Source organism: Pan paniscus, chromosome 21, assembly GCF_029289425.2.
Source record: "Pan paniscus chromosome 21, NHGRI_mPanPan1-v2.0_pri, whole genome shotgun sequence".
NCBI lineage: Eukaryota > Metazoa > Chordata > Mammalia > Primates > Hominidae > Pan > Pan paniscus.
In genome coordinates this window covers 68,192,996-68,213,481 of record NC_073270.2, presented here as the reverse complement: position 1 = coordinate 68,213,481, position 20,486 = coordinate 68,192,996, and the positions used below count along the sequence as shown (strand labels likewise).

The 20,486-nt window shown below is 63.3% G+C and overlaps 1 protein-coding gene across 1 annotated transcript; it reads left to right on the top strand.

Annotated features, from left to right (window-relative positions):
• The first annotated feature begins 288 nt into the window (after nucleotides 1–288).
• Nucleotides 289–18,135, top strand: RBBP8NL (RBBP8 N-terminal like). The gene is made up of 14 exons (XM_003810826.4): nucleotides 289–508; nucleotides 8,628–8,771; nucleotides 9,894–9,936; nucleotides 11,051–11,146; nucleotides 11,500–11,612; nucleotides 12,136–12,208; nucleotides 12,427–12,584; nucleotides 12,712–12,794; nucleotides 13,085–13,251; nucleotides 13,816–14,551; nucleotides 14,827–14,971; nucleotides 15,472–15,542; nucleotides 15,619–15,748; nucleotides 17,376–18,135. The coding sequence occupies exons 2-14, from the start codon at nucleotides 8,711–8,713 to the stop codon at nucleotides 17,492–17,494; spliced, it is 1,995 nt and encodes a 664-aa protein (XP_003810874.1). The 5' UTR covers nucleotides 289–508; nucleotides 8,628–8,710; the 3' UTR covers nucleotides 17,495–18,135.
• The last annotated feature ends 2,351 nt before the right edge of the window (nucleotides 18,136–20,486 follow it).

Sequence of the window (20,486 nt, the reverse complement as noted above, 5' to 3'; positions counted from 1 at the left end):
TCAGCCCACGGTGAGCTGAGCTGTGAACAGCAGGAAGGACCACTCTGCGTCAGAGGCCCTACCACCTGTCCCGAGGTGGCGAGACAGCACATTTGCTCACTCCCACCTGCAGCCCCCGACCCGGGCACCCCTGCAAGCCCCCCACCCTTCCCCGCCTGGGCCCTCCGTGTCACAGGCACCAAACTGGATTCTCAGTGCTAACCAGCTTGGCTCCTGCAGCCCAGCCTCACAGTGATTATGAGGAAACAATCCCAACTCTATGTGGCTTCAGACCCAACCTGTCCGGCCACTTTCTGCGAGATGGCAGAACCCGCCTGGCGGCTCAGGGCAGTCTCTGCCTCCTTTCTGCTCCTGGCTGGGAGAATCGAAAACCTGTCAAGCGGGTTTGGCCAAAATCCTGTCTTGTTGCCTGTGCAGGTTCACACCCCACTCACTTCTCTCTCCCTGTGGAGAGCGTGGGGGACTCTGCGCAGAGGTCGACGGAGGTTGAGGCAGGGCCAGGAGCCATGTGAGTACCCGGGACCCCGGGGCCAGGCCACTCAAGCAGCCGGGTGGGCTGGGATCCCCGGCTGGGGTGCTCACCAGGGAGGCTGGAGGCCCAGCTTGGACTCCTGCGAGGAGGGCCGCGGGGGTGGGTGGGACTGGACGTCTTCCCTAAGGGGTGGCACAAGGCTGCTCCTGGTCCAGGGACCTAGCAACGGAGAGAGCTCAGTGGGCGTTCCTGGCAGGAGCTGGGTGCAAAGAGGCCAGGCCTAGTCTGGCACCAGGGCCCAGGAAGTGTCCATGGTCTGCTGAGGGGCTTGGGGCATCAGGGACAGGCTGGTGGCCTCGCCCTCCACCCAGGGCCTGTCCCGCCCCGCCATCCAGGTTCACAAGAGGATAAGTGGGCGCAGCCACGGGGGTGAGGGTGGTGCAGGAGTGCAGCACCCGCAGCTGGGCACTGAGCAGGGGGCTCCTCTGCCGCTGTGTCTGTGGGGAAGCAGCCACAAAGGCGGGCCTTGCTCAACCCCCTCCCCCACGGGCCAGGCCTCAGGGAGCCAGCCGGCAAGGCAGGAGAGCAGCCCGGCCCACCTCCACCTCCGGGAGGGAGTCAGGTTGCAGGGCTGCTGTGCCTGAGCTGCAGGGACACCTCGGCTGGCTCCTCTGTTTATGTGTGCACACGAGTGCACAGGGGGCACGCGCATGTGGGGTACACGAGTGCATGTGCACACACAACATGCGTGTGCAGCTGTCCCGGGGCCCCTGCGGTGGTGTGCACACAGCAGGGGAGGGTGGCTGCGGCGGACATGCGTGTGCAGCTGTCCCGGGGGCCGTGCGGCGGTGTGTGCACAGGAGCCTGGGTCAGGGCTCACCATCAACATCTGTTCTACAGTCACAGAAACTGAGGCACGGCCAGACAAGCGACCTGGCCGAAGTCTCCGTGGGAGAGGCTTTGCCCATTACCGCAGAGGGTGGGAGGAGACTCTGAGGCCATGTCCAGGTCCAAATCTTGCTCCACCTGCTCATCTCTGATCTGCTTCAAGCCTCAGTGTCCAAACCTGTAGAATGAGACAATCAGCACTTCCTCCAAGGCCAGGTGGGCCCCGGCCACATGCATGTGCCCAGCCTAGCTATGCAGTGGGTGTTCCACGGGGGCAGCCAGGAGGTGGACAGGGGCAGGGGAATCCCTTGGGGAGAAGCGGGTCAAGGTGCAGAGGGCACCACTCTGAGCTTGGCTTCCTCAGCAAAGCTGCAGAATGGTTTCCGTGCCCATGCAAGTGGGAAAAAGCCTGGGCATGGTGCTTGGCACAGAACAGTATGTGATCAACAGCAGCCACTGCCACTGCCACGCCACTGCCACTGCCACTGCTACTGTCACTGCTACTGCCACTGCTACTGTCACTGCTACTGCCACCGCTACTGTCACTGCCACTGCTATGCCACTGCCACTGCTACTGCCACTGCCACTGCTATGCCACTGCCACTGCTACTGCTACTATCACTGCCACTGCCACTGCTACTGCCACTGCCACTGCTGCTGCCACTGCCACTGCCACTGCTACTGCTACTGCCACTGCTATGCCACTGCCAATGCCACTGCCACTGCTATGCCACTGCCACTGCCACTGCTATTGCCACTGCCACTGCCACTGCCACTGCTACTGCCACTGCCACTGCTATGCCACTGCCACTGCCACTGCCACTGCTACTGCTACTGCTACTGTCACTGCCACTGCTATGCCACTGCCACTGCCACTGCTACTGCCACTGCCACTGCTATGCCACTGCCAATGCCACTGCCACTTCCACTGCCACTGCTACTGCCACTGCCACTGCTACTGCTACTGCCACTGCTACTGCTACTGCTGTGGCCATCACCGTTGCTCCTGGATAGGTGGGCAGTCAGTCAGATGGACATACGGACAGCCCAGGCCTCAGAGACGGAGGGTACCAGTGTCCAGCTCTGCACTCCTGCCCCAAAGGGCCTGCTGGGGGTCGGTGGCTGGGGTGAAGAGCAGCCGGCCTGGCAGACGTCCTTGGAGCACTGGTGCCCAGGCGGCTTCTCTGGTTGAGTGCCCTCGGAGAGGCAGGGAGCCTGGTGATGCCCCGGATGCCTCCTGCTCAGACAGCAGAGGAGCTCAGGGGGCCCGGCCTCCCAGAGGACAGGGTAAGAACAGGCATCACTGTGGGTTTTGCCACTCGGCCGGACAATGTCCAGTCCTGCCAGGGCCACAGCTGGGCCTGTGATTCCCTGGCCTGTGTGTGGGAGGCAGGTGGCATCTCCCCTGGGTGCAGCCACAGAGATGCCGTGAGCCCATTGGAGTCCATAGTGAACAGCCATCCAAGGATGAGTGTCATCACCGTCAGAAGCCGGACCTCTGCCCTGAGCGTGGGGAGGGCTGCGTCCTCCTGCACAAGGCCTTTGTGGCAATGAGACTTGACCTTGTCCAAGCACAGAGGGTCCTGCCATCAGCACTGCTGGACACCTGGGGTCCCACATGAGGGAGGTGCAGGTCATGAGGGAGGCGCAGGTGAATCGGGGTCTCCCTCGGCTGCTCACTGAGCACTCCTGTCTACGGAGCTCCTGGCCACACAGGCATTGCCTGTGAGGAGCTTCTAAGCAGCCTGATACAGGGGCAGGGGTGCTGTCACCCCCAGCTGAGGAAACAGGCTCAGAGAGGAAAAGCAACTTGCCGAAGGCCGCATAGAGAGCAGAGATGGGTCCGAGAGCCCCACCAGGGCTGCTGACTGGGAAGCCCACACCTTTACCCTCCACCCAGACTGACTCTCCAGCCAGCACCCTTCAGGAATGCGACCCCTGCCCCACCCCAGCCAGCTCAGCGGGTGGGGGGGGGTGCACCCTCTCTGCTGGGGCTCTGAGAATGCGTGAGGTAGGATTAACAACAGCAAACCTCTGCCCCCTGAGTGGCCACTCCAGAGTGCCCTGGGAGGGTGGGTGGAGACCCTAGGAGGGCACGTGCGGGCTCTGGGGGGCCTTTAGAGGGAGGTGGGAGTCCTGAGGGACAGGCAGGGCCCACAGTGCATGTCCATTCCCTGGGTGAGGACATGAGGTGGAAGGTGGTCTGCCAGCCTCAGGCTCCCCACGGGGGGCTCTCCTGGGCCCTGTCCGGGGGCTAAGAGGCACCCGTTTACTGGATGGGCTCTGTTCCGTTCTGGTGAGAGCAGCACGTCGCCCCTTGGTTTTAAGGAGCAGTCCCCCGAAGGCAAAGGTGCTGGCACGAGTAGCACCTCACTGCAGGAGGCGGAGCTGCGGGCCTGCGTTAGCTGAAGCCCAGCCCGGCTCTCACTAGCTTTGACCGTGGGCAAGACGCCACCTCTGGGTCATGTTCTCAGTGGCAAAATGGAGCAGAGGGCAAGGCATGGTGGAGTGAGAGTGGTGTCGAGGGGGATAGACATGCACCCCTCGCACCTGCCCCCCCCATGGCCCAGCTGCGAGCAGCAGGTGGGACAATGGCTCACTAGCCTGCCCTCCCCTTCCCCCACTCCTTCCAGGGGGCTCAGCACCCACAGAGACCCTCCAGCCTGGACTCCCTAGTGGGAGGGGCTGGGAGTGGGAGGAGTGGCTGAGGGTGACCCTGGACCAGAGCTCAGCTCTCTCACCCCAGCCCTGTGAAGCCCCCCATGAGCCTCAGCCCAGCCCCTCCCCACCCCGGTAGGCTTGCTGCCCCATCACAGCCCCACTGCACCCCCCACCCAGGCCTGGAGGAGACCCTCCTTCCGAGTTCCCCCAGCCCCAGCACCCCTAGCTGCCCTTGGCAAGCCCAACAAACCCAGAGAAGGCTGACTCGGGAAGAAAAAGCCAGCCCCACTGACCCCGCTGCTGACCCCTGGCTCAAGGCTGCGGGTGCGGGTCTGGGTGAGTTTCTGCAATCCTGGTTCATTTCTTCTCCCCAAAAGCACCAGGGCTTGCAACTTCCCTCCACCTCCCATCCCTTCCCCGGAGCTCTCCAGCACTCTAGGAGTGCTGCAGGTGGTTTCGGGCACAGAAAGGATCCTGTGAGTGGGAGGCACAGCAGAGGCTCCGTCCCGGCCTCTGCACCACAGTGACTTCACTGGGAAGGAAGCCCACCTCTCGTGTGGACGCCAGAGACCTCTCCTAGGCCCGCAGGCACCATGGGCTCCCTTGGGCGGCTCCTTTATGGGCGTCGGCCCAGCCCACATGGCAGATGCTGGGGGCCAGGGAAGAGTGGCCTGTTGGGCGGGTCTGGGTGGAATTTCAGGAGCTGCAGCTCAGCCCCCTCCTGGCCCTCCTCAGCTGCTTGAGCCCAGGGAGGCCCCGGCTCTGACATCTTCCTCCCGGGCGCCCCTTGGCCAGGAAAAGCCAGTGCAGCTGGGTGCACCAGAGCCATGGGGAGGACGCCCCAGTCCACACAGGCAGAGCATGCAGACCCACAGCCCCAGGAGCTGGGCACAACCCAGATCCCACTTCCCACTGGGTGACTGAGACGGGAGGCTTGATCTGTTTGAGCCTGTTTCCCCATCTGGAGCGAGGTCTTCGTGGTGTGGTCAAGATTCCGTGGGCTGTCAGGAAGGTCTCAGTGTGTATGGAGTTCGGGAAACGGGGCCACCACTGATGCTGGCCACGTGATCTGCTTCCGGCAGGCTCCATGCTGCCCCACCTCTGGAGCTCAGCGTCCTGCTGGTCCCCTTCACCAGCAAAGACATCCCTCCCAGCCTCCCGCCAGGAAAGCCCCAAGTCTCCCTAGTCCCAGGATCCCTCACCCACCCAACACAGAGCCGCCAACTGTCACCCCCACTCCCTCCGAGGGTAGCTGGAGGCCCCAAAGCCCAGCCGGGTCTGTGGACTGAGCCTCTGCAGCCCAGCATCCTGGTGCTCCGCCCTCCATGCAGCCCCACTAGCCCTGTCAGGGGCCCCTGGGGACGCTGTGGCCACCCCCGAACACAGGCCACACTCTGTCCCACACCCCTTGCTGCCCCACCAGGCTCGGCACTAATGCTTGATCACAGGTGCAAGGGCTCGGCAAGAGTTAGGACACCCTCCTTCCAAGTGGCTCCAGTCCCCATCCCCACCCCAGTCCCCATCCCCACCCCGGGCCCCATTCCCACCCCAGTTGCCATCCCCACCCCAGTCGCCATCCCCACCCCAGTCGCCATCCCCACCCCGGGCCCCATCCCCACCCCGTGCCCCATCCCCACCCCGGGCCTCATCCCCACCCCAGTCCCCATCCCCACCCCGGACCCCATCCCCACCCCAGTCGCCATCCCCACCCCAGGCCCCATCACCACCCCAGGCCCCATCCCCACCCCAGTCGCCATCCCCACCCCAGTCCCCATCCCCACCCCAGTCGCCATCCCCACCCCAGGCCCCATGGCCTCTCTCGGGGTCCCAAGGCCTGCCACCCTGAGTTAGAGGCACCCCAGCCCCACCCCCAAAGACGCCCACCACCCGACTTCCAGGGCCCCAGGGCAAGTGCCTCTTTCTGTGTTCAATGCACCCTCAAGCCTGGCATGGGTGGTTTGGCCATGCTGGGATGGGCATGGGGCTGGGCGGCCACCATATTCCACCCGTCATGGGATGGGGTTAGGCGGTCCTGTTCGGGACGGTTCTGTAGAATGCTGTTGCACACAGGACCCTCACGTGGGCGTCTCCAGGCTGACCTTTGAGAACCCAGATGCAGCCACGGCTGTTCCCCTCTGTGATCCACTTGGGCTGGGCTGGCTGTGGCGAGGCCTTGGGCATGGCCTCCAGCTACGAGCCCGAAGTTGGATTTTGAGCAGAGCGGTGCACATCTGAGCAGAGACCAGAGCTTCCCAGGGATGGCCACCCTGGAGAGTGGTCCTGGAAGAGATGGGGGGAGGCAGGGGGTTCAGGGGAGGTTGAGCAGGAGGCCAGGCAGGGAGGAGGCCGACACAGTTGTTCAGGTGACGCACCAGTGGTTCCACAGTAGGTTGGGTATGCACACACACAGCACACACACACGCACACTGGCTTGGGCACGCACACACAGAGCAAAAACAGATGCACACACGGCACACACACATGCACACTGGCTCAGGTGTGCACACACAGCAAACACACATGCACACTGGCTCAGGCATGCACACACACAGCACACACCCGCACACTAGCTCGGGTATGCACACACATGGCACACACACATGCATGCTGGCTTGGGCATGCACACACACGGCACACACACATGCACACTGCCTATCATGCACACATGCCACACACATGCACACTGGCTTGAGCATGCACACACAGCACATACACATGCACACTGGCTCAGGCGTGCACACACATGGCACACACACATGCACACTGGCTCGGGTGTGCACACACATGGCACACACATGCACACTGGCTATCACACACACAGCACACACATGCACACTGACTTGGGCATGCACACACACGGCACACACACATGCACACTGGCTATCATGCACACATGGCACATACACATGCACACTGGCTATCACGCACACACACGGCACACACACGCACACTCACGCACACTGACTTGGGCGTGCACACACATGGCACACACATATGCACACTGGCTCAGGTGTGCACACACATGGGACACACACACGCTGGCTCGGCGTGCACACACATGGCACACACACACATGCACATTGGCTATCATGCACACACACGGCACACACATGCACACTGGCTCGGGCGTGCACACACACGGCACACACACACACTCCCCCACCCGACCGAGTGAAGCACAAGCCACCCGGTGAAGAAGTCTGAACTGCAGTGGTTTGTGTGTCACAAACACTGGCTTGCAGAGGCCCAGCCACTTGACCAGTATCCCAACCTCCCAGGCCTGGAGGCCAATCTGTGGGAGGAGGGGGAAGGGTCAGGGGAGGACAGACAGACAGTCACAGTGCCCCCAGGCTCACTCCGCCCAGCCCTGCCTGGGAGCTCTCCAGGTCACTGGGAATTTGGAAAGGTCTGGGAGGGTTTGAGGATGAGTGCTCCAGCCCAGGTCCCCAGGCCCAGCCTGCAAAGGCCCCACGGCCCCTTAATTCTGGCCTTAGTCCGTGAGACCACAAGATACCCACTGCCTACCAAGGACCTCCTGAGACCTGTGGGTAGGGGAGGCAGGCAGGGAGGGAGGGGGCCTGTGACCTCTTCAGAGTGGCTCCTACCTCTTCGTGGAACCTTCCAGCATCTGCGTGTGGGAGCTGCTTCCGGGCAGAGGGGGCTGCTGTGGCTGTGTGTGTTTCCGTGTACCTGCAACTGCATGTGTAGCTGTGTCTCTATGTCTGCACAGATTTGTTGTCAGCATGTGTCTGCGTGTACCCATGTCTATGTGTCTCTGTGTGTTGTGTGTGGGCATCCCTGTCTGTGTACATATGTGTTGTATGTGTGTATCTCTGGGTGTGTGCCTGTGTGTTGTGTGTATACATGCTGTGTGGTGTGTCTGTCTTTGTGCATGTGTGTTATGTGTGTACATGCTCTGTGTGTGTCTTTTGCATATATGTGTGTGTGTGTTGTGTGCACATGCTATCTGTGTGTGTGTGTGTGTGCCTGTGGGACAGGATTGAAGCTGCCACGGCATCGGAGGGGGACAGAGATCCCAGGAGGGAACTGAGTACAGGGCTCTGGTGAGAGGGAAGGAGGTGCTGTGACGGTGGTGTTGGGGCCGGGGTGTGGACAGTGGCATGGTCGGGTCTGTGGGGCTCTTACTGGTGAGGTCTGACTCCCAGCTTCACAGCTGGGCAGGTGCCACCAGCACCATCCAGCTCTCGCCAGGCTTCCCTGTCCCTCCATTGAGGTGCCAGGGGAAGGGCTTATGTGGGGACAGGCCAGGCACTGATGGGCTGGATACCTGGGGAGAACGGGGTGGCTCAGAGGTGCCGGCACTCACCCCAGATGCTCCCTGGCCCCTCCAGCCCCTCCCGCACGGCAGCCAGCACCCTGCCCTCTGGCCCCCGACCACGTATGTGTGGGAGGAAGCCACACAATGTACTATCTCTGTGCCTGCCCGTGGGGTTCGGGAGCCTCCAGGCCACCTCCCATGAGTAGCCCCTACAGCATGGCATGGGGTCTGCTCCATACAGACACAAGGAGCCCCAATCCTCTCCTGGACTCCACAGCCCACAAGCACTTCCTGAGCGGATCCCTGTCCCCTCTTCCTCCTCTTCAGGATGGACACAGAGGGGCAGTAGAGGCTGCAGGCGTCTCCACAACCCCAGCGCAGAGGGGCCCGGGCCAGGGCCACAGGGAGCCATGGAGAGCTTCATGGAGTCGCTGAACAGGCTGAAGGAGATCCACGAGAAGGAAGTCCTGGGTGAGGGGCCAGGGACAGATGCCAGGCTAGGGAGGGGTCTCCACAGCCCTCACCTAAGGGTCAGGGCAGGCCACTGTGCACCTATGATCACCTCCAATTCCCACCAAGTCAGGGAATGGACCCCGTCTTTTTGGCCCAGGCAGGGGAGTCCTGACCCAAGGCCCAGAGCTACAATGTGGCAGACACCCTGCCTGGGCCCGAGTGCTGACCTCAAGCGGGGATGTCCTCGAGCCACTCCCAGAGTGTGACCCCGAGGGGGAGGGGCACTTTCAAGGGTTGCCACCAACACCTCATGGCCACCTGCCACCCGCAGGCCCCATGCTGCCCATGCTTTGTTCTCCCGTGGGCCGGCCTCCAGTGTGGCAGAAAGAAGTACCCACCCTGGCCGGCCTGCTGAGCTCACCAGGGCAGAGACAGCCACTTCCAGAAAGAGGAGCTTATGGCTCTCTGGACCCATCCAGAACATGTCAAGGCACTGAGCTGCAACTCTTCTCTTCCTTCTAGGACACGCCCGAGGCCCCACCCCTGTCCACTTCCCCCACGAGGGACAGGGCCGCAGCCCCCACACCACCCCCAGTCCAGTCCCAGGGCCAGCACCTCCCCGTGGTCTTTCCACTGAGCACCCACACCCACCTGGAGGTCCAAGGACCCGGCTGCCTCCTAGGCAACCCAGAGAGGTGGGGCTGCTGGGGCTAGCCAGGCCCAGGTTGGATCCCCAAGATACCGCAAGGAGAGGGTCTGGTGGGGTCCGCCCCAGAAGCTTATCTTATTTCAACACTAGCTATGACACACACATACACACAAAATGGCCCCTCGGTCCCTCTACCTTTCACAGGTGGCTGGTCACTTGTGGCACCGGGGTCCCTGCTCACCCCCAGACACCCCCAGATAGATGCCGGAGGCAGAGACCCCAGGGGAAGCAACAGACGCTAGGCCGAGACCACCGAGCCTCAGGCAGCCCCGTGCCTGGGCACAGACAGGGGCTCACCTGGCAGGGCTGCCCCCAGGGGGTGCAGGGGACAGGAGTGCCACATTGCAGCTCTGCCCAGACCCCGTGGTGGGGACGCTGAAGGTGAAGCAGCAGCTGGGCCTGACCCCCCGCCCCTCTGCTTGCTCCCCCAGGCCTGCAGAACAAGCTTCTGGAACTGAACTCAGAGAGGTGCCGGTGAGTCAGGCCAAGCAGGGCCCCTCCTCGCAGGGACCACACTGGCCATTTCATCCCCCTGAAGCCCCAGTGTGCCAGCACTGCCACCGTCCTGTGGTGCAGAAGGGAAACTGAGGCTCAGTGTGGGGGCGGGGGGAGTCACTTGTCCAAGGTCACACGGTGAGCAGGCAGTGAAGCCAGGACTTGAACCCAGTTGCGTCGGCCTCGCAGGGGCGGGGCAAGCCCCCTACTCGGGGCGTCTCCCACCCCAGGATCATGATCAGAATATCAACAATACGTTCACGGTGAGCTGGGGTCATGTCTGGTCAGACGCTGGCGGGCGGGCAGGCTCCCTGCGTTCCGGCTTATAGACCTGGCTGTGGTCCTGCCTGTGCTGTGGCACTAAAGTGGTGCGTGGACAGGACAGACGTCACAGAGGAGCGTGCAGATGACTGGGGGGGTGTTGCGTGGACAGGACAGACATCACAGAGGAGCGTGCAGATGACTGGGGGGGGTGTTGTGTGGACAGGACAGACGTCACAGAGGAGCGTGCAGATGACTGGGGGGGTTTTGTGTGGACAGGACGGACGTGAAGAGGAGCGTGCAGATGACTGGGGGGGCGTTGTGTGGACAGGATGGACGTCACAGAGGAGCTTGCAGATGACTGGAGGGGTGGTGCATGGACAGGACGGACGTCACAGAGGAGCTTGCAGATGACTGGGGGGTGGGGTGCGTGGACGGGACAGACGTCACAGAGGAGCGTGCAGATGACTGCGGGGGGTGGTGCGTGGACGGCACAGACGTCACAGAGGAGCGTGCAGATGACTGGGGGGGCGTTGTGTGGACAGGACGGACGTCACAGAGGAGCGTGCAGATGACTGGGGGGGGTGGTGCGTGGACAGGACAGACGTCACAGAGGAGCGTGCAGATGACTGGGGGGGGCACCGGGTTAGGCGTTGCCCCCACAGGGCCGACTTCAAGGGCAAGTCCCCACAGTCGGGGGCACTGAGCAGGATCCAGCCCCAGACCAAGGCTGCAGGTGCCAAATGGCGCTACCCCCCCAGGCTGGATGGTGGGGACAGCGTGTGGCTTCCTGGATGGAACAGGACCCCACTTTAGCTGTTTCCCACCACAGGGACGCCCAGAGGATCGAGGAGCTCTTCTCCAAGAACCACCAGCTCCGGGAACAGCAGAAGACACTGAAGGAGAACCTGCGGGTGCTGGAGAACAGGTGAGCCTGGGAGGACACCTCACAGCACGGCCAGGACCGGTGGGCTCAGGAGAGGAGGAGGTGACAGGGCTCCTCGGAGAATGAGTTTGGGATAAACTCCAGGATAAACTGAACCAGGAAGGTTTCCCCACTGCAGGACATCTCAGAGCCTTAAGGAAATTGCATTTTCAAGATTTCTCCCCAAACTCAGTGGAACATGGGACACCTAGCCCACGGGGTGGGAAGAGGCCTGGGGCTCTACGGAATAGTTTGGGAAGGGCAGGGGCACTTCCCAGCAGTGGGGCGGTGAGTGTCCCAGGCCCTCTGTGGCTTCCGTGCCATCCCTCACACCCCCTGCGTCCCCATCCCTGCAGGCTGCGGGCCGGCCTGTGCGACCGCTGCATGGTCACCCAGGAGCTGGCCAGGAAGCGGCAGCAGGAGTTCGAGAGCTCCCACCTGCAGAACCTGCAGCGCATCTTCATCCTCAGTGAGCCCCACCCACCAGACAGCCGGGGTCCTCTCCCACGGGGCCAGGCGACCCCAGGCCTGTTCAGCCCATGTAGGGGCATGGGGAAAGGAGGCAGGGCGATCAGCCCCACACCACTGGGGGAACCTCACAACCCAATCTACAGACAAACACACAAAGCCCCCAGCCGGCGCTGGTGTGGCCCTCCCTCAACACAGCCTACCTCCCCTGGGCTGGGGGCATCCCAGCCCCCACTGGGCGCGACCTCCTTCCTGTGATGCGGAAGGTCCTGCAGTGCTGAGGCCCCAGTGGCCCTCCTGATGACCAAGGGCAAGCCCCCTTCCCTCGAGGCCGGCACTGCTCATTCAACGGCATCCAATCAGCCATGCACGCAGCCAGCATCCACGGCGCCCCTGCTGCCTGCCAGGCCCTGGGCTACGTGCTGGGGGCACTGCTGAGGGGCTTCCCTGGTGCTGTGACGACCCCACCCCTGCCCCTGTCCCCCCCAACCCCTGGCTGCTTTGCTCATCAGTGCCTTTTGCAGCCAACGAGATGAACGGGCTGAAGGAAGAGAACGAGACCTTGAAGGAGGAGGTGAAGCAGCTTCGGGGCCTGGGGTGAGTGGGAAAGGGTCCCAGGGCTCAGACACCCAACTCCCCAGCACCCCCCAAGCAGCACCCAGCACACGTTGCTGGGGGAACCGCCCATGGAGGACTCTCGGGCAGTGTCGGGACAGCTGCGTCACCTGGGGTCACCCAGGAGTGGGCCCGGCTTTTCTGCTCTTCTCCCGAGATGTTGCTCTCCCTCACCCTCCCTGTCTCTGCCTCCCCTCTAGAGACAGGCCCAAGCCCCGGGCCAAGGAGGGCACCTCGGACCCCCCCTCACCCCTGCTGCTCCCCTCCCCTGGTGGCTGGAAGGCCATCACAGAGAAGCCACTGGGAGGCCACGAGGAGGCTGAGGAAGACCACCAGGGCGTGGGCCTACGGGGAGAAGGTGCTGTGGGGACCGGGTGAGGCTGGGAGGCTGGGCCCCCGCAGGACCAGGGATCCTCCCCCTGGGGCTGGGCCGCTGCCCCTCTGAGCACCTCCCAAGCTCTTGCCCCTGGCTTCTCCTCCCACAGAAAAGCCAGCAGGGCACAGGACATCTCCAGTGGCCAAAATCTCCCCAGGGGCCACCCTGCCTGAGTCGCGAGCCCCAGACATGGTAAGGGCAGGGACCGGGAGCCCACCATGTGCAGCTGGGCCGGCGCAGGCAGGAGGCTGGAGGCAGCTGCACTTTCAGTATGCCAGCCTCTCATGCGCCTAACCCTGAATGTGCCCCTCCTTTGTCCCGGGCAGGAGACACTGCACTCCATTTGGCGTGGGTGGGGGTGCAGCTCAGCAGTGAGCAGGGGCAGAGTGGGAGCAGCCCAGGGCAGGCAGCAGAGGCTATGGCAGAGGCCACAGCAGAGGCCATGCATGCCCCCGCCCAGGCTGACCCACCCATCCTCACAGAGCCCCCAGCGCATCTCCAACCAGCTGCACGGGACCATTGCCGTGGTGCGGCCTGGGTCCCAGGCTTGCCCTGCCGACCGAGGCCCCGCCAATGGGACGCCCCCACCACTGCCCGCCAGGAGCAGCCCACCCAGCCCAGCGTATGAGCGTGGCCTCTCCCTGGACAGGTGCCCGCCTGCCCCACCCTCACCCAGAGTAGCCTCAGATGAGCTCTTCTCTCAGCCCCTGGTCCCAGGGCAGTCCCTCTGATTATCCCTCACAGCCCTGACCTCCTCTGGCTTGGCTTTTTCTGGGCACCCAGCCTGGAGCAAAGTTCCCACGTGGACACCTCCAGAGTGGCCAGGCCTGGGGCGTGGGGGCAGGGGATGTGGACATTGTCTGAGAACAAGTAGGGTGTGGAGGGTGGACAGGTGGCTAGGACCCTCCAGGTGAGGAGCAGGGGGCTGATGTCCCTGCCAAGAAGACACGGAGGCCTCGGCATCTGGCCCCACCTTGGAGCCCAGACCACAGGCCACCTCTGGCCGGGTCCACACAGCATGGCCTCCAGAGCTGGGGGCTGAGCCTCCCCTCCCTCCATTACCTGCCATGGGACCCATGCAGCTTGCTGCACCTCTCTGGACCTCAGTTTCCTCGCCTGTGGAGTGGGTGCCTGTCGTCTCTCCCTCTCAGGGCTCGCTGGGACGGTCACAGCTCCACACAGCCATGGTCATTCGGCTTCTCCTCCCTCACAGCTTCCTGTGGGCCTCCCGGCCCTCCGCCATGACTCATGAGGCCCCGAAGCGCTCCCCGAAGGTGGACCGGCTCTGCCTCCTAAACCGCCCCCTGTCCCTGCACCTTCAGAGCCCCCACAGCAGCCCCCTGGCCCCTGCTGCAGCCCCCGGTGACCCCCGGCTCCAGGACCTGAAGGCCAGAGAAGCAGAGGCCTGGGAGGAGCCCACAGAACTGCTGGGGCTGCCCAGTGCCCTGGCGGGCATGCAGGACCTTCGCCTGGAGGGGGCACTGCACCTGCTCCTGGCCCAGCAGCAGCTGCGGGCTAGGGCCAGGGCAGGCAGTGTCAGGCCAAGGGGCCAGCCCACACCCGGGGAGATGCTGCCCTCCCTACCAGTCGGCTCAGACTCTGAGGGCCCTGAGAGTGAGGGGACCAGGGCAGCTCTGGCCACAGCAGGCCTGTCTGGAGGGCGGCACACACAGCCTGCAGGCCCGGGCCGCGCCCAGAGGACAGAGGCTGCAGCCACGCAGGACTGTGCCCTAGACAAGCCCCTGGACCTCTCGGAGTGGGGCCGGGCCCGGGGCCAGGACACTCCCAAGTCGGCCGGCCAGCATAGGTCACTCAGTCCTGCCGCTGCCCACACTGCCAGCCCCGAGCCACCCACCCAGTCTGGACCCCTGACTCGCAGTCCCGAGGCACTCAGCAATGGCACCAAGGGGACCAGAGTGCCAGAGCAGGAGGAGGCTTCCACTCCCATGGTAAGGAGCCCAGTCCTGGCTCAGCCCCGGTCCTCAGCCTGCACGTCCCCCACCCCGGGCCAGCCTCCAGCCAGACCTCGGGCTGCTCTTTTCCCTCTGCCCACCAAGTTGTTTCCCAGGGAGAAAGCGAGGCTGCCTCATCCACACTATAAAGGGAAAGGCAGGCCCCTCCACCAGCTGCAGCCTCAAGAGGGGTCCCACCGGCTGTCCAGGGCTGAGTTGGGGGCAAGGAAGTCTCCCAAATAAACTCAAGCCACCTACTTGCCTCCCCCCAGGACCCCTCACGCCCACTTCCAGGGTCCCAGCTCAGCCTGTCCTCTCCAGGCAGTACAGAAGATGAAGACACAGGGAGGCCTCTGCCACCTCCCCACCCACAGCCACCTCCCCACCCACAGCCGCCTGACCTGGACGGCCACCCAGGTACAGTCAGCACCTGGGGTCAGAGTCCAGCTGGGAGGTGTTTTCCCCACAGAGAGAGAGGGTGGTGGTCAATGCCCACCAGGAGTGGGTGTCTCCAGGCCCAGCTCTGCCCTGCCGATCTGACGGGGCAACCCCAGGCTCCAGGGCTTGGCTCTTCCACCTGCAGACACCGGAGGAAGCCGAGGGCCTGGCAGGAGCCTCTCTAACAACACTCAGTGAGGGGGAAAAGCACCTTAGCAATTAGGGCTGGCAAGCAGGCTGTGAGTGCCCCATCATGCAGCATCCAAGCCAGGGGCGGGCACCCCAACTGATGGGGACACTAGGCCTGGGCCCAAACCCCAGTCAGCCTCCTGTCAGCCAGTGCCCTGGGGCAGGTCACTTGGCCCTCCGTGCCTCAGTTTCCCCATCTGCAGAGTTGGCTCCACCCATCCTAGTCTGGCAGGCTCGGGAGACTCCCAGGGCCACCAGCCTGGCCTGACCCCACACTCTGCATCCTTCAGAGCCCAGCAAGGCTGAAGTGCTGAGACCAGAGTCTGAAGAACTGGATGAGACAGACACCCCAGGCAGCGAGGTGGGTCCAGGCCACACACTCAGCAGGGCAGGGCCAGGAGGCAGTCCTCCTCGTGACCACACCCCCTTCTCCCCAGGTGGGCCTGAGCTCCCAGGCGGAGGCCACTACGAGCACGACCGGGGAGGGGCCTGTGTGCATCTGCACCCAGGAGCACGGGCAGGGTCCACCACGGAAGAGGAAGCGGGCCTCGGAGCCTGGGGACAAAGGTACAGCCGGCATGGGGCAGGTGCAGGGAAGGGGGCGAGGGGAGCCACAGCACCCACCTCTCCCCAGTGCCACCTCTCCTCCTGGCTGCCTGGAGAATGGCAGCCTCAGAATGATGGAGCCAAAAATGAACCTCAACCCTCCCCAAATGAACCCCACAGAGGAAGGCGAGGGTGGCCGGAGTGAGTCCTTCCTGCGCAGCCTCTGACTGTGTAGGTTGGGGTCAGGTCCTTCCAAATCTGAGCCTCAGTCTCCTCGCCTGTAAGGGGGCTGACATTAGGGATCGTAGGAGATTTCGGTGAGAGAAGGAGCCAGGGGATGGTCATTGTCCCCACCATCATCCTGGAAGGAAGGGTGTCCTGGTGCACAGGATAAGCCACTGCCACAAGGAGCAGATCCCCAGGGCCCCTTGTCCACCTGCAGACAGGGTCAGCGCAGAAGGCACAGCCCCAAGGGGCATGGGGGCACGTTTGCTCCCCTGGGGAATTGCGGACGGCTCCAGTGTTTGCCAAGGGCAGTGTCCTTGGACCCAGCTCCTCCCAGTAATGCCGGCAGGAGCCTCAGCCCTGGTCCGAGGGTATCGGGACAAATTTTCACTTCCTGCTCTGGGCTCAATGGCAGCTCCAGCTGGGGTCCAGGAGCCCATGAGAGACTTTGAACACCTAATTGTATGGCCCTGGTTTTTGTCCGGGCAAGGCCCGCAGGCAGCAGGCGGGGTGGTGCCGCCACTGTGTGCCATTGTTGCTGGCAGGTGGCCATGGCCTGCGTCTGCCCGGAGCAGCAGTAGAGACCAGCACGCCCCTTATTTGAGGCACTTCCTGCTGAGTGGGTGGAAATGGCCCCGGGGGGTGCAGTCTGTGAGCCAGCACCCCCTTGTGCTCCTACCTGAGCCGGGACCAGGGACGCTGGCAGGGGCTCCTGAGAAACTGCTGTGGCGGTCAGTGAGAGCAGGTCCCTGCCCAGCATGAGCACAGCTCAGCGCCAGAGCCAGCGTCCTCGTGCCTGGTGCCCCAGAAGAGTGGGTGCAGCTGTGGCTGCCTGTGAGCCTTATGACCCTGCCCAGCAGGTAGGATCATCACTGTTTGGCTGGTGCAGAAATTGAGGCTGAGAGGGGAGAGGTCACTTGCCCAAGGTCACAGGTCTGGGACTTGTGTCAGGATTCAAACCTGACCCATTCAACTCAGAGCCTGAGCTTGCTGTGCCTCAGAGATGGCCTGAGCCCAGCATCTCGGCAGGATCCCCGTCCCTGGACCATCGCAGGGACCAGGTGCCCCTCCCATGTGGCCCTAGCCCGGGGGCAGACCTGCTGAGGCCCGTAGCCAGTGTCAGGCCAGCCAGTATGGCCTGGCTCCCTCCAAGGCAGGAAGGGGGCCACTGGGGTCAGCGCCGTGTTCGGGGTCACACAATGGGGAGAGTGTCCACCCTCCACCCAATTCTCAGGGTTCACCCTCAGATCGGGCTATCCCTGCTCTGGGCACCGGTTTCTGTAGGAACAATGGTGGCCAGCAAACTTCCCCAAGCACCCAGCTCCCCGTGCCCAGAGGAGACCCAGGAGGCCCTAGGTGAGAGCCAGTGTTGCCTCAAAGGAAGGCACACAGCTCCGGTCTGACCTCCGGCCACTTCCCATAGCCTCCAAAAAGCCGTCCAGAGGGAGAAGGAAACTGACAGCCACTGAGGGGCCCGGGAGCCCAAGGGACACCGAGGACCACAGTCCCTCCCCCAACAGCAGCCCCTGGGAGGAGACCTAGCCAGCCTGCACCAGGGTCCACAGCGAGCCCGGGGCAGCCCTCCACCTGCCCACCAGGGCCTGGAGAGGGCACACCATCCAACCAGCAGGCAGCCCTGCACAGAACCCTGGGAGAAGACCTAGCCAGTCTCAGCTGAACCCACAGTGAGCCCAGGGCAGCTCTCTGCCTGCTCACCACAGCCTGGAGAGGGCACACCACCCAACCAGCAGGCAGCCCCGAAGAGCCGGTGACGGGCACATCCTGGCCCACTTCAAGAGGGGCTGGAGGACCAAGAGGGGTCTCAGGCTGGCGATTCACCCCGTCTCGGCCCACCTGGGAAATGCTCTGCGGCCCATCCCACAGCCCAGCACCTGCTCCCTGAGGGGTGTGGGGACTGCAGGCAGGATCACTCAGGCTCCAGCCCAGCCCTACCCCTGCTGTGCACTGCCGCCGTTCCCAGGCAGTGCCCACGCTCTGGGAGGCAACGGACCACTCGGACCCCCACCCCTGCCCGCCAAGCTCCAAGCACAATCTTGGACGCCCCCTCGTGGGCTGACAGCAAACAGATGTCTGGCAGTGAGGGTGGAGGGAGACGGTGGGCGGCAGCACCCTCGCAGACCGGGTCCCCTGAGTGACGGAGAATAAACACTTGAAGAACCGTGCATGTGTCTGGCAGGGCCCCAGGACACCACTGACTGTGCCAGGGACTGGAGGTCACCCCCTTGCGGGAGGGCAGAATAAAACCAGCTCCTCTGCAGAGTCTGCAGTGGGAAGGGACCAGGGCACCCTCGGGGAAGTGCCTGGCAACAGCGGTGGCCGTGTGCACCTGCCCCTCCTCACTAGTCCCTGGCCTGGCAGCCACAGGGCAGCTCGCCAGGACTCCACCGGGAGCACTCAAGGCTGTCTGCTCCTCGGGGGAGGATGAGTATCAGTCCCTCCCAGCTTTGTGGGAGGAGCTTAAGAAACAGATTCTTGGGCCCAACCCCGGATCCACTGAACCAGGACTTTAGAGGTGGGCCTGGAGTCTGTGTTTTAAGAAGCTCCCAGAGGTAATTCTCCTAAATGTGAAGTTTGAGAACTGCCCCTTACAGGGCAGAGACACTGGGCACTGACACCTCTGCTGGGCATCAGGGAGTGGTGGGCAAAGGAGCAATGGCACCAAGTCATGGCCAGTGTTGGGGGACGGGGAGGAGAGCAGGTGTCCCTGGGAGGTCAAGGCAGGTGGCACCTGCAACCCGAATTTGGGTTCTGAGGGATGAACAGGAGTGTGCCAAGTAGGCAAGGAGCTAGGATGTTCTGGGAAGTTTGCTGAGACCCCAACTCTAGAAAAATGGACAAGGATCAGGCAGAAAGGAAAGGTGGGGGCCACGGAGGGGTGCCAGGGCAAGGAGGAAACTAAGAAGTCAGCCCAAGGGCCAGGCCTGCAGTCAGGAGCATCCAGACAGAGCCCTGCGCTTGACACCTGCTCAGAGTTCAGGGTGAGAACCAAAGAAAATAAGGAGCGAAACTCATGAGCAGGGCCCTCTGCAGCCAAAGCATCAAGGTGAGCTGGGCATTTAAAACCACGCATCACAGGGATGGCAGGACACGGGCCAACGACTGGGCTGGGTGAGGCCTGGGCCAGACTGGGGTACGGGCCTGACTCAGGGGGCACTGCCTCCCACCTGCAGCCTGTGACATGTCTGCCTGTTGTCCTGAGAGGCCAGAGGGACTGAACTCCCAAGAGGGAAGTCCAGGTGTGTTAAAGGTTGCTTTAATTTCTCCAGAATCACACGAAACAAAAGCCATGTGTTCCCTACACACCGCCTGCAGGCCAGGTTGGCTTTTGGCCACCCATCGACACCCTGGGGAGGGGAGAAGACTGGCAGCGGGAGCCTAGCAAGGGGGTTCACCAGACCCAGGAAGAGACCCTGTTCCTTCCTCAGCATTCCTCCTTGTCCCTCAAAGTCTAGCTTAGCGCCAGCAAAGAAGAACTGGCTAGGGGCCCCCCCTACTGCACAGCCGATCACCAGGGCCTGGCGCTGCAGCCAGCACGGACAGCTGCCTCCTGCCTCCTGCCTCCTGCCCTCCACCCTCACTCGCCCCTTTCTGTTCTCATCTGACACCAGATTCTCTGCAAGCTGCTGGTGTATGGCCCACCCTCCCCTGTCAGGCCCCTCCTCCTGGTGATAGCCAGCAGGGATGGAGGGCCCACTGTGTGCCTGCCCCAGCCTCAGCACCCTACAGCGCTGGACACACTCACTCCCTGCTCACGGGAGCCCCCAGGCACACAAGTCAGCACCCCATTCTGTGGATCCAGAATCCGCAGCCACCCCTCTGCTGTGCCACCCAGCCCCGCATTCTCCTAGACAGGACAGCTGCCCATCTTCCCCTAGGCCTGGCAGAGGCCTTGGAGGCCAACTTGGAAGGGCGGAGGGAAAGGAAATGGAGGTGCTGCATGCTGCGTGAGCCCCAGTGGTGGCCCGTGAAGGCCCACGGGAGGGAGCAGGCAGGCAGGAGGTGGGTAGGGGCCTGAAGGGCAGGGGCCCATGCTAGGGGTGGTGATGAAGACCCTGTCTTGCCCACTCGCCCACTGCCTTGTTGGCCATCATGCTGCCTCCCCACACACCAGGTGCTCCTAGGGCCAGCGCTGTGCCTGTCGGTCCCACCGGGTCCCCAGCACCCAGCACAGGAGAGGCTGGGTGCATGCGGGCAGGTGCGGGGTACTGCAGCGCATTCGCGGGCTGACCATTGCATGTGCCTGGCCTCCAGCCACAGCCCGACCCCCTCACTGAGCCAGTTTCATCCTGACAGTACCCTGAGGCTGAAATCATTGTCCCCTCTTTAAAGATACGTAAACCCATGAAAGAAAGCTGAACAGAGCAGGCAGGTGGCACGGAGGCGGGTGCAAGGTCCTGAGTCCCTCCACAAAGATACAGCGGGTTCCCCTCCAGACTGCAGACAGGCTCCCGGGCTCCAGAGGCAGGCCCTGACCATCCCGGTGCCACCGGCTCACAGGTTCTGAAGTCAGGGG